General features: G+C 36.5%; 1 protein-coding gene across 9 annotated transcripts in view; it reads left to right on the forward strand.

The window, feature by feature from the left end:
- PTPN4 (protein tyrosine phosphatase non-receptor type 4) overlaps positions 1-13,905 on the forward strand; it is a 239,006-nt gene that overhangs the window by 144,825 nt on the left and 80,276 nt on the right. For all 9 annotated transcript variants that reach the window (XM_064287299.1, XM_064287297.1, XM_064287296.1 and 6 more), the window contains 2 exons: positions 2,847-2,910; positions 7,401-7,573. In XM_064287299.1, coding sequence (XP_064143369.1) covers positions 2,847-2,910; positions 7,401-7,573 — 237 coding nt within the window. The remainder of the gene's footprint in view (positions 1-2,846; positions 2,911-7,400; positions 7,574-13,905) is intronic.

The following is a 13,905-nucleotide window of genomic DNA, read 5'->3' on the forward strand; positions in this document are numbered from 1 at the left end:
CTAATCACTCTCATACTCTCTACAAGAGTCATGGTGAAAGCATAATGAGACAGAACATCTGAAAGTAAAAGGGTTAAAAAAGATACACAAGACACATGGAAACAAACAAACAAAAATTGTCATACTAATGCTGCACAAAATTTTGTTGTTTTTGTTGTGAGTCACGATTGAGTTGATTTTGACTCATGGTGATCCCATGTGTGCACAGTAGAACTGTTTCATAGGGTTTTCAGGGCTGTGGCCTTTCAGATGCAGATCGCCAGGACTGTCTTCCCAGGCGCCCCTGGGTGGGTTCGAATTGCCTATCTTTCGTCTAGTAGTCAAGCACCTAACTATTTGCACCACCCATTTTTCTGGGGGGAAAAAAAATCTGTTATAGCTGTACATACAGAGTATAAATCATACAGGGTACATTTATTAGAAAATACAGGTCATGTAAGATAGATTTTATGCCAAAGAGTATCTAGTTTAGAGATTTGCATTCATTGTTTGATATTTTTCCTGAGATTTGTTGAAATTAAGGTGATTTGAAACCGACTTAGATTTCCTTTCCCTTGATCATTTAGAAACAAGCCGGTTTTTTACTAGTATGAAGGGCTTTAATATAAATTTATTTATGACTTCTAAAATATATGTGACTCTTTATAGCATTTTCTGAATTGAGACACCTGGCTTTCTTTCCTCTTATAGATATTATACTATGTTATAGCCAATCTTATTCTTTTTTTTTTTTTTAACTTTCTAGAAATATACCGTCTGTCATGTGACAGGAGAATTTCCCTAGTTTTCTATATGTCCTTAAGTGTCCCTATCCAGTGAAAGCTTAGGATCCAAAATTAAAATTTTCTAAACAAGAAAACTAAACGTATCTCTTCTTCCTCATCCTAAACAGATATGCTAAAGCTGTCTCATCTACTCATTTGCCTTTTAAAGTGACTGAGGTGTGAGAAGTTTATTGTTATTTGGGAATGCCTGAGAGCTTCTTGAATGGTTAGGGCCATGAGTTGTGAAGATCCAAATTTAGAATTACCATGAAGATATTCACGTAGAAGATTCGGATAGGATACCAAAGCATATTTAGCAAAGTGAGATTAAATCTCATTGGCCTCATGACCCTTAAAGTCTTCCAGTTTAAAAAGATCTGAGTGTTACTTATTATGTGGAAATAATGAGACAGATTCATTTTGCTCACATTGATTATATTATTGAAGCTTTGAGAGCCGTCTTACGGCGTTATATGGGTTGCATGCAAGAAGCAAGACAGTGTAAGAGAAGCAACAAAAAAATCATTGTGAGTTTTAAAATTCAGTAAAAATATCTTTAGAATCTTACATAAAACCTTGAAATCTTTTTTTTTTCCTCGAGTATTGCTTCTAGTTTTAAAGTGTAAACAGCTATGTTAGTTATTTTTTAGTTCTAACTTGTGAAATGTGTTTTTAAGTATTTCTTTAATAAGATTACCATAAAAATTGGAAAGTTATATATAATTCATAACAGATATCCTGGCAATACTTTCCTCAGTTGAGCACAAAGATTCTAGTTATTTTCCCCTGAAACAACAAAAACTGGAGATTCTTTATGTACTTTATGTTTGTGTCTATCATTGCTGATGTCAGATGCATCCTGGCTGAAAGTAGAAAATACAAGAAAGATGTTTACCTGTGTTTTATTGACCATGCAAAAACATTCAACTGTGTGGATAGTAACAAGTTATGGATAATATTGCAAAGAATGAGAATTCCAGAACACTTAATTGTGCTCATGAGGAACCTGTACATAGACCAAGAGGCAGTTGTTCCAACGGAACAAGACGATACTGCGTGGATTAAAGTCAGAAAAGGTGTGCAGGGTTGTATTCTTTCACCATACCTATTCAGTCTGTATGCTGAGCAAATAATCCGAGAAGCTGGACTATACGAAGAAGAACAGGGCATCAGGATTGGAGGAAGACTCATTAACAACCTGCGTTGTGCGGATGACACAACCTTGCTTGCTGAAAGTGAAGAGGACTTGAAGCACTTACTGATGAAGATCAAAGACCACGGTCGTCAGTATGGATTACACCTCAATGTAAAACAAAAATCCTCACAACTGGCCCTATAAGCAACATCATGATAAACAGAGAAAAGATTGACATTGTCAAGGATTTCGTTTTACTTGGATCCACAATCAGTGGCCATGGAAGCAGCAGTCAAGAAATCAAAAAGACACATCGCATTGGGCAAATCTACAAAGGACCTCTTTAAAGTGTTGAAGAGCAAAGATGTCACCTTGAAGACTAAGGTGCGCCTGCCGCAAGCTGTGTTATTTTCAGTCGCATCATATGCATGTGAAAGCTGGACGATGAATAAGGAAGACCAAAGAATAATTGATGCATTTAAATTATGGTGTTGGTGAAGAATATTGAATATGCCATGGACTGCCAGAAGAACAAACAAATCTGTCTTGGAAGAAGTATAGCCAGAATGCTCCTTAGAAGCAAGGATGGCAAGACTTCATCTCACATACTTTGGATATATGATCAGGAGGGACCAGTCCCTGGAGAAGAACATCATGCTTGGTAAATAGAGGGTCAGCAAAAAGAGGAAGACCCTCAACAAGATGAATTGACACAGTGGCTGCAACAATGGGCTCCAGCATAACAATGATTGTGAAGATGGCACGTGACCTGGCAGCATTTCGTTCGGTTATACATAGGGTCGGTATGAGTTGAAACTGATTCAGCGGCACCTAACAAAAACAAATATATACTTAAAAGATTATTTTTGTAATTGTTTCCTTAATTTGTTAATATTTCCATCTATGTAATATTTTAAATACTCCAATTTATTTTCTCTTTTATCCAGGTTGAAGATTGTAAAAATTTCTTTTAAGTGCAAACAGTTTTTTATTCAACTTAGAAAAGAATTGGTGAGTACTGATCTAATAATAATCAGCGTTAATGAGGTCTTTTAAGAAATTACTGTAATCCTTCATGACAGAGCTTTTCTATTAGTAGAAGTGAAAGTGTAATTGATACTATTGATAGCTATTGAAGTAATCTGAAAATTGTTAATGTTGATTAATTAAAAGCCGCAACAGGGAACTGGACTTGCCCTTTAAATCATTACTTACTCACACACACAACTAGTAAAATTATAAAATTGAATTTTATGTTAATTAATTCACTTTGTGTAACAAAGCATATTTGTTTCCCCCCAAGTGTCTGTGGTTCTGAGTTAAAGCTCTTCTAGATATCAAGTGGTTGTAGTCTCTTGACCTGAAAAGCTGATTTCGCAAGCACAATGTTCAGTGTCATTCCTCAGAGTCCATTTTTCTTTTCCAAGTCCGTGTCCTTTTTCTTTTCTCTACTAAATTTACAGCACTTCCTTTCATACATAAGTTCATTTTAAGGGAGTTAGATGTTTAGTTTTGTTTCTGGGTCATGAACCGAAGGCCGTCACCTCCTTATATTGGAGTGGTAATGCCCTTTTTATATATTAAGTACAACACAATGAGTTATTATGGAAAGTAGTACCATATTTGAAAGAATTTCATCTTATGTATGATTTTATCTATTTTATCAAATTAAACTGACCGTATCCTTGTATTTACGTTATTTCTTAGCACTCTGGAAATCTCGATAAATTAACACAATAAATCTTAAAATTGTACTTGACATAGCTGTATTTTATCAAAGGATATTGATCTACTAAGTAACAACGGTTTATCCTTTATCCTCAGAAAATATGTAGAATTTTTCAAGAGAATTTTTATTAAAATAAAACAACACAGAAAAGCATAAAGATCTTAAGTATGCAGCTTGATAAAGTAAACATGCCCTTATCAGCACCTTCTAGGTTAACATATAGAACCCTACACCTTCCAGGTTAACATACAGAGCCCTACACCTTCCAGGTTAACGTACAGAGCCCTACACCTTCCAGGTTAACGTTACACCTTCCAGGTTAACATACAGAGCCCTACACCTTCCAGGTTAACATGCAGAGCCCTACACCTTCCAGATTAACATGCAGAGCCCTACACCTTCCAGGTTAACATACAGAGCCCTACACCTTCCAGGTTAACATGCAGAGCCCTACACCTTCCAGGTTAACATGCAGAGCCCTACACCTTCCAGGTTAACATGCAGAGCCCTACACCTTCCAGGTTAACATGCAGAGCCCTACACCTTCCAGGTTAACATGCAGAGCCCTACACTTTCCAGGTTAACATGCAGAGCCCTACACCTTCCAGGTTAACTTGCAGAGCCCTACACCTTCCAGGTTAACATGCAGAGCCCTACACCTTCCAGGTTAACATGCAGAGCCCTACACTGGAAGCCTGCTGTTGCCTGCTCCCTGTCATTAACTTTCCCAAAAGGTAAAACGTTGTTCTCATTTATATCACAGTGGATTAGCTTGCTTATTTTTGAACTGTAAACAGTAGACCCATAGGGTATGTTTTCTTTGTGTCAACCTTGTTTCCCTCAACATAGTCTGTTTATTCATCCATGGTGCACATAGCTGTAGTTCGTTCCTTCCCGTTGCTGTGTAGTATTCCACTGAATGAGTAGACAAAATCTTTGCTCATTCTTATGTTAGTGGATGATATGGGTGTTTCTCTGTTGGGGCTGTTTCGACCAGTGCTTCTGATGAATATTCCTGTGTGTATTTCAATAAAAGTTGAAAGAGATAAAATATGATAAATCTTATTTATCTAGAAACTTAGAGAACAAGCAAATATTTTAAATAATTATATTGGTAGAAGGTATCATAGAAGTCAACTTTCTAATTTTTCTTGCCTTACAATACCAGTACTATTGTAACAATAATAACAGCTATAATAGCAAACATTTATTAAGAGCGTACTTACTACGTGCCTGATAATATGCAGAGCACTTTTCCTATTATTTACTCCTCACAACCGTTCTATGAGGTAGTGTATCAGGAATGTGTTCAACCACAAGTAACAACAGAAAAATCCACTAAAAATTGCTTAAACAAAGACAATATACAGATATAAACCAGAAGGTAATATTTTCCCTCTAAAACACTTCTTTGTTTTTTAATACCCAAACTTCATAGAATCTGCATATCTACATTTTGGGGTCATAGTCGACATAGGAAAAAAATGTATGCTTATACCCCAAAACTCATTAGGGCTTTTTAAATAAAATATGTGCGGAAAAAATTTATGTTTTGTTCCAGATACAATTGGCAGAATGTCAAAATTACATTATAAACTTTTTGAAAAGTGTGCTAGTATCAGAAAAGGGGGTGTGGTATATATGCATCTTGGCACTGAGAAGCAGTACTGCATCATATTCAATCTGAAACAGTCTCTGTCGTTTTGTATACTGTTTATAGTATATGGTGTAGCATTTAAACTGTTTGTTAGCAAGTACAGAAACCCTGGTGGCGTAGTGGTTAAGTGCTACGGCTGCTAACCAAAGGTTCGGCAGTTCAGATCCGCCAGACGCTCCTTGGAAACTCTATAGGGCAGTTCTACTCTGTCCTATAGGGTCACTATGAGTCGGAATCGACTTAAGAGCATTGAGTTTGGTTTGGTTTTTTGGTTAGTGAGTACAAAGCAACTGTTAACCATAATTAAGAATTAATTTTCTAGTGATCAAGAAGTGATTTTTTAACATATTTATTATATTCTAATGTGATAGCTTGGCTTTATCTAACTCATTGGCATTTTACTGTGTTTTAGTTACAAAGAAAATATCTTCCCGATCTTGTGATAGGCAGAGATTTCTTACAGGATGTAGAAGAAAACCTCCCTGACCTTAAAAGAAAAGATTGACTATGTTAAAATTAAGAGCTCTGTTCAGCATCTGGCTGCTAACCAAAAGGTCGGCAGACCACCACCCACTCCCTGGAAACCTCAGGGGGCAGTTCTGTGCTGTCCTAGAGTGTTGCTATGAGTCGGAATCGACTTGATGGCAACGGGCTTTCGAGTTTTTTTGGTTCATTAAAAGGCATAATTAAGAGAATAAAATAGTACAGAATATGTATATGATACACACATCCTTGTTGTATATCCAGCCTAATAGAAAAATAGGCTATTGACTTGAATAGACACTTCACAAATGATATCCATGTGGCCAGTAAACCTGAAAAGGTGATGAGCCTTGTTAGTCATCAAGGCAGTGCAAATTAGGACCAAAATGTGGTACCTCTACCCACCCACCAGGATAGTAAAATGAAAAAGACTGATAAAGCTAAGGAAAGCTAAGGGTTGGTGAGTCTGTGGAGCATACACTGCTGGTGGGAGGAGTGTATATTGATCTACTCATTTTAAAAAGCGTGGGGCAGGATTTCCTAAAGCTGAGCACGTGCATATCTTATGACTCAGTCACACAAATATACACAGACGTACACCAGACAACATACAGAAATTTATGTATAAATGTATGTAGCAACATTATTCTTGTTGGAGACATCAAACGTCTATCAGCTGGAGACATCAAACGTCTATCAACAATATAGCAGGTAAATAAACTGTGGTATATTCATTTAATGGAATACTATGCAGAATGGAAAATGAGTGAATTATTGCTTCACAACTATATGGATGAATGTCAAAAACATAATGTTTAGCAAAAGAAACTATACCCAAAGAGCACATTACTATGTGATTCCATTTATATAAAGTTCAAAAACAAGCATACCTAATCTGTGTTAATAAAAGTCAGAAGAGTGATTACCTCTGGGAGGGTAATGACTCGGAGAACGGGGAGAGAAGGAATGTTTCTGGGGTGCTAGTAATGATGGCAATGGGTTTGGTTTTGGTGTGAATTTAGTAATGGTTCTCTTCTTGGACTGGGTGAAAGTTAAAACGGTTTTGGTCCTTGTGTAAAAACTAAGGTTGTACACTGATGAGATGGGTGCTTTGATGGTTTACTTCAGTAAAACTATTTTAAAAAATTTATTTGTATTAAACTTGTAGAGAAAATTAACGAATGCTTCTATTCTGTTGCTAATGATTTTAAAATTTTAAGTTTTATAATAGTGTTCCCAGGTGCTGAATTTACTTATTCACAGGGTAGACAAATTACAGAATTTGGGATGTTGTTAAAAGGTATGATTATGTATCTTAAAGTTTAATTTAGGAGCCAGGATTGTATCTTGAAACAGAATAGCTAATAGGCTTTGAAATGAATATATATCAAAATTTTTTAACTTTCTTCTAACTATGGTCTAAGGTAAGAGTTCCTCAGAGTTGTAAAATTATTGACTGAGGTCCATATTTGGCAAGTATTTTATTATACTGCTCTTTTTGTCAGATAAGCAAGAAAGATATAAGAGGGATTAGTGTTTGCAAGGCTAGAATAATTTATAGAAAGTAAATTTAATGGAGCGTTAGATTCTGATCACTTCCTGGTATTTTCTGCATTCTGTCATTTGTTACAGCATGAATCTAGAGAAACATTATTGGGATTTAATATGGTGAATTACAGAGCATGTAAAAATTTGTGGAAAACGTGTGTAGAACATCACACATTCTTCCGTTTGGACAGACCACTTCCACCTCAAAAGAATTTTTTTGCACATTATTTTACTTTGGGTTCAAAATTCCGGTACTGGTAAGTATTGCTTCTGCATAAGGCTGTATTGTTGGATTTGTCCTTTAAAATGAAGGTCTACTTTATGGAGCCATAGAATCTGTTACTCATCCATCCATACCTACTGAGTCAAAATTCCATGGAGTGGGGCACTTACATCCATGTCAGTAGAAAGTTCTATAAGTCCTTGTGATATATACATCATGATTGAAAGCCCCGTTGACTATATTCCAGGTCATTGTTTTCTAAAGTAAATTAACTGCATTTGCTTATTTATGATCTACACAGATGTTATAATTTCCATTGTGTCTTCATTAAATATTTACAAGGAAACCGTTCTTTATTCTAAGCCACCTTTATTGTATTTGTAAAAACCAGAATTTTGTATGCATGAGCACATAGTTATTTTGTCCTTTGACCTAGCATATTTTGGAATTATCAAACTCTTTATTGTAAAAAGTTCAAAATAGCTATTAGAGAAAATCAGATTTAGTCATTGAACAATTACCCCAGATTCCTTTTCCTAAAGTTACCGCATTATTTATTCGTAGTAGGTTTTCTTCCCCCCTGAGGACAACAGTCTTTTAGGGAGTAATTCGAAACTGAAGAAGCTGGCTTATTAAGCTCTGATTGTTTTGCCTCTGGAACTCTTAAATGGTCCATGAAAGCTACATTTTAAGTACAATTTGGTATAAGAATCATGTAGGAAAAAATATTCGTGATCTTCTGGTAAAATAAATGCTATTTATTTTTTTTTCTACTTTACAAAATATGACTTTCTATCTTCAGTAGATAAAACCCTTGACCATTATGTGTTGGATTAATTCATTTCATATGTTCATGAGGAAAATGTTCAGATGTGGCCCAGAAAATATTTATATTATCAATCTGAAACATTTATAAATGCCCAATTTTTCATTAGTACAGGACATCTCTTTAAAAATACAGGGCAAGAAAAAAAAAAAGTAGTAAAAGTAGCGCAAAAATTCAGTGGCAATAACTAAACAGAATAGGAAAATTCTAACACTTCTGTCTTATTTATCTTGTGCTGCTATAACAGAAATACAAGTGGATGGCTTTAACAAACAGAAATTTATTTTCTCACAGTTTAAAACCCGAAAAGAACCCACTGCCATCAAGTTGATTCCAACTCATAGTGACCCCATGCTGTTGCCAAGGTTATAAATCTTTACAGAAGCAGACTGCCAAATCTTTTTCTCTCACAGAGCCACTTGTCGTTTTGAACTGCTGACCTTCTGGTTAGCAGTCGAGCACTTTAACCACTGTACTATTTTCTCATAGTTTAGGAGGCTAGAAGTCCGAATACAAGGTGCCAAGTCTAGGGGAAGGCTTTCTCTTTCTGTCAGCTCTCGAGGACTGTCTTTGCCTCTTCTGAGCTTCTGCCTCTGGGCAACCTTCACGTGGCTTCGCCTCTCTCTTCCCCCATCTCTGCTCTGCTCACTTGTTTAATTACTTTTATATCTCAAAAGAGCTTGACTCAAGATATACCCTATACTAATCCTGCCTCGCTAACATAACAAAGACAGCCCACTCCCAGTTGGGATTATAACCACGGGCATGGGCCAAAAAACCAAACCCATTGCCATTGAGTGGATTCCAATTTATAATGACCCTATAGGACAGAGTAGAACTGCCCCATAGGATTTCCAAGGAGCAGCCGCTGGATTCAAACTGCCGACCTTTTGGTTAGCAGCCTGAACTCTTAACCACTGTGCCACGAGGGCTCCAACCACAGGCATAGAGGTTAGGATTTACAACACATCTTTGGGGGATATAATTCAATCCATAACAACCCCCCCCCAAATAAATAAATAAAGGCCCAAAAGATTCTTAAGTAGCTCAGTGTCTCTCACACTTGCCTGAAAACAGTAATGGGAAAATTAAAGTGACACATAACTTCTAAAAGGTAAGTAGACTGAGGGAGAGAGTGTCAGACCAAGTGCAGAAGTCAAGGAAAAAGCAGAAACCCCTACCTGCTGCTACTAAATCTCACTGGGGACAGAAGGAATCTCTAAGGTTCTATATGAAATGAAAGTACAGTACAAACCCTAAGGGCCTCAATGAACTTAATATGTATTCCTAAATAAGTGGCAACCTGGATTAATACACAAGGGACTATACTTACCTTTTCTACCACCCATCTGTGCCAGCAGTATTTCAGTTACCCGTAGGGTCACCCATGGTGGACAGGTTTCAGGAGAGCTTCCAGACTAAGACCAACTAGGAAGGAAGGCCTGGCAATCTTTGGAAAATCAGACAATGAAAACTTCATGGAGCACGATAGAATATTGTCTGATATAGTGCTGGAAAATGAGCCCGCTAGATTGAAAGGCACTCACAATACATAGTGGCTGCAACAGGCTCAAGCCTACCAACGATCAGGAAGATGGTGCGGGACCAGGTAACATGTTATTCTGATGTACGTGAGGTTGCTATGAATTGGCGCTGACTCAGTGGCGATACCGCTAGAGAAGCTCTTCTCCCCCTCACAATTTACTTACGCTATAAAGAAATGAATAGAATGTAGTGACCAGCTTCACTTAAAATTCAAAGGGAAATTCAAACAGGTCTCAGAGAAAATAAGAAAAAAAACTCAAGTTACACACAAAAAAATGCCAGAGCAAACAGAAAATCTAGAAATGATGGCTATGAATATAAAATACAGTTAAACCAGTTTGGAAGAAAATCATCAATGAAACAGAAGAATATTTCTACCATAGGCATTAATGAATAATATGATTTTTAAAAATGAGATTGGCAGGGAGGGGGACAGCACCTGCTATTATTTAGGCCACTATTGCCTTTGGGGGAATGTGGACCTAGTATTGGCAGAGTTTACACTTTCCAAGAGAAGTGAGATTGGAGCCCTGGTGATGCAGTGGTTAAGAGCTCGGCTGCTAACCAAAAAGTCGGCAATTAGAATCAATGTACACTTTGTCAAAAGAAGTAAGATTATGGACTTACTAAACGGTATCTCTGCATTTTTTTCAAAGTTGAATAAAATATCTTTTAACAGCTTTGTTGAGGTAAATGGAGCCCTGGTGGTGCAGTGGTTAAGGTGCGTGGCTGCTAACTGAAAGGTGTTGGGGTTCGAACCCACCAGCTGCTCTGCAGGAGAAAGATGTAGCAGTCTGCTTCCATAAAGATTTACAGCCTTGGAAACTTTAGGGGGCAGTTCTACTGTGTCCTATAGGTCACTATGAGTTTGAATCAACTTAACGGCAGTGAGTTTGAGTTTTCTTAATTGAGGTGTAATTTTCATAGAATAAACTATACATATTTAGAGTTTAAAATCTGTTAAGTTTAGAAATATATGTATATATATATCCACGTATCCCTCACTGTAATCGAGATAGTGAATATATCCATCATCCCCGGAAGCTCTGTCATGCCCTTTTGGTAACCCCTTCCTCCCGCCCCTCTTCACCTCATCCCCCTCCTCAGGCAACCACTGGTCTGCTTTCTGTCACCAAAGTTTGGCTTCCGTTCTCTAGAATTCTATGTAAATGGAAACATTGCGTGTACTTATTTCTTGTCTGACCTCTTAGCATAATTAGCTCAAGATTCATCCATGTTTCTGCATGTATCTATAGTGCATTTCTTTTTATTGCAGAGTAGGATTTCATTGTTTGGATGCGCCACAGTCGTTCCTTCCTTCGTGTTATGGTGTACGTTTGGGTGATTTCCGTTTGGAGCCTATTACAGATAAAGCTGCTGGGGCGTTTGCGTGGAAGTCTTTGTACGAACATCTGCTTTAATTTCCCTCAGGGAAAGAGCTAGGAGTGGAATGTCCAGATCATGTGGTACCTGTATTTTTAGCTTTCTAAGAAACTACCAAACATTTTTTGTGAAGTGGTTGTACCATTTTACATACCGACCAGCAGCGTATGAAAGTTTCAGTTCTCATCCACACGTTACTGTCTGTCTTTTTTACTTTAGCTGTTCTAATAGGTCCATGATGGTATCTCATTGTGTTTTTAATTTGCATGTCCCAGATGACTAAAGATTTTAAGCATATTTTCGTATGTGTATTGGTCGGTCATCCTTATGTTTTCTTTGGTGAAGTGTCTGTTCAAATCTTTTGCCCCTTTTTTTTAAAATTAGTTTTTCATTATTGAGTTTTGAGAGTCCTTTATGTCTGAGGCATACAAGTCCTTTATCAAATACATGCTTTGCAAAGATTTTCTCCCAATCTGTAGCTTGTCTTTTCACTATTTAACACTGTCTTTTGAGGAGCACAAGTTTGTATTTTTGATGAATTCCAATTTACCCAACTGTTCTTTTAAGGATCTTTTGGTGTTGTATCTAAGAAATCTTTATGTAACCCAAGGTCATGAAGATTTACTCCTTTATTCTCTTCTAAAAGTTGTATCATTTTGGCTTTTCCGTTTAAATCTGGGATCCGTTTGGAGATAACTTTGTATATGCTGTGAGGTATGGATTAAAGTTCGTTTTTTTGCAAATGGATATTCTATTGTTCCAGCACCATTTGTTGAAAAGACAGGTCTTTCTCCACTGAATTGCCTTTGCACCTTTGTTGAAAATCATTTGTCCATATTTGTGTGGGCCTGTTTCTGGACTCTGTAGTCTGTTCCATTGATCTGCTTGTCTTTGTTGACAACAAATCCACACTGTCTTTATCACTCTAGTTTTATAATTGCTTTTATAGTCAAAGTCCAGTAGTGTTACTCTTCCAACCGTTATTTTGCAGAGTTGTTTTGTATAATGTAGTTCCCTTGCTTTCCATCTAAGTTTTAGATTGAGCTTCTACAAAAAAGCCTTCTGATACTTTAATTGATTGTGATGATTCTGTGTATCATCTTAACGATATGCAGTATTCCAACTCATGAAGATGCTATATCTTTTTATTTAGGTCTTTTTTTCTCAGCAATGTTTGTACTTTTTAGTGTACAGGTCTTTTACATCTTTTGTCAGACTTATTTTTTATATTTATATTTTTCATGCTATTGTAAATGGTATGTTTTCTTTTAATTTCTGATTATTCATTGCTAGTATGTAGAAATGCGTTTGACATTTTTTATGTTGATCTTGTTTCCTGAAGCCTTGCTAAACTCACTAATTTTAATAGTTTTTTATAGCTTCCAGCAGATTTTCTGCATAGATAATAAATATAGTTTTAATTCTTCCTTCTAATCTGGTTGACCTTTCTTCCTTTCTTTCTCCAGTACAATGTGGAATAGAAGTGGTAGGAGCAAACATGCTTGTCTTGTTCCTCATCTTAAAGTGTTCAGTCTTTCAATATTAAGGGCGATGCTAGCTATAGGATTTTCATAGATGTCCTGTGTAATGTTGAGGAAGGTCCCTCTTACTCATTCACTGAAAATTTTTATTAGGATTGGGTGTTGGTTTTGGTCATGATTTTACTGCAACTACTGAGATGATCATGTAGGGGTTTTTTTGTTTTTTTTTTTTTTAAGATAATTTGATTAATGAATACCCATTGTGTTTAAAGTGTTAAGCCAACGCTGCATTCCTGGAATAAACCTCACTTGTCATGATATAGTATCCTTTTTATACAGTGTGTGATTCAGTTTGTTAAAATTTTGTTTAAACTTTTACATTAATGTTCATGAGGGTTATTGCTATATAGTTTTCTTTTTTTAATAATGTCCTTGTCAGGTTTTGATATCAGGGTAATCCTCACTTCATAGAATGAGTTGGGAAATATTCCTACATTTTCAGTTTTCTGGAAGAGTTTGTACAGTAGTGGTTTTACTTCTACTTTAAATGTTTGGTTGAGTTCATGAAACTATGTGGGCAGGAGTTGTTTTTTAAGGAAGATTTTGAACTATACTTTGTTTCTTTAATAGCTGTAAGGCGATTCTGTTTTATCTTCTTTTTTGTTTGTTTTTATTTATTGTGCATTAGATGAAAGTTTACAGCGCAGATTAGATTCCCATTCAATAGTTTGCACATACAGTGTTTCATGGCCTTGGCTTCATTCTCTGCAACGTGTCAGCACTCTCCCCGTTTCCGCCCTGTGTTCCCATTTCCTTTTGTCCCGATTTTCTCCGCCTTCCTGCTGTATCATCTTCGCTTTTAGGCAAATTACTACCCTTTTGATCTCATATAATTGATTGTTCTAAGCAGCAAATCCCTCTCAGGTATTACTGTTTAAGTGGAACGTAGAACATTGTCTTTGAGAACTATGTTGTGCCAGCTGACATCGATGTCCCCTGAGTTTATGGTCCTTCTCATTCTTCTTGGACAAGCTCTGGTAGTATGTGTCTTTCAAGAAATTTATCCATTTCATCTAAGTTGTCAAATTTATGGCATGAAGTTGTTCATAATATTCCCTTATTTTAATATCT

The sequence above is a fragment of the Loxodonta africana genome, chromosome 6 (genome assembly GCF_030014295.1).
Source record: "Loxodonta africana isolate mLoxAfr1 chromosome 6, mLoxAfr1.hap2, whole genome shotgun sequence".
In the NCBI taxonomy this organism is placed as follows: Eukaryota; Metazoa; Chordata; class Mammalia; order Proboscidea; family Elephantidae; genus Loxodonta; species Loxodonta africana.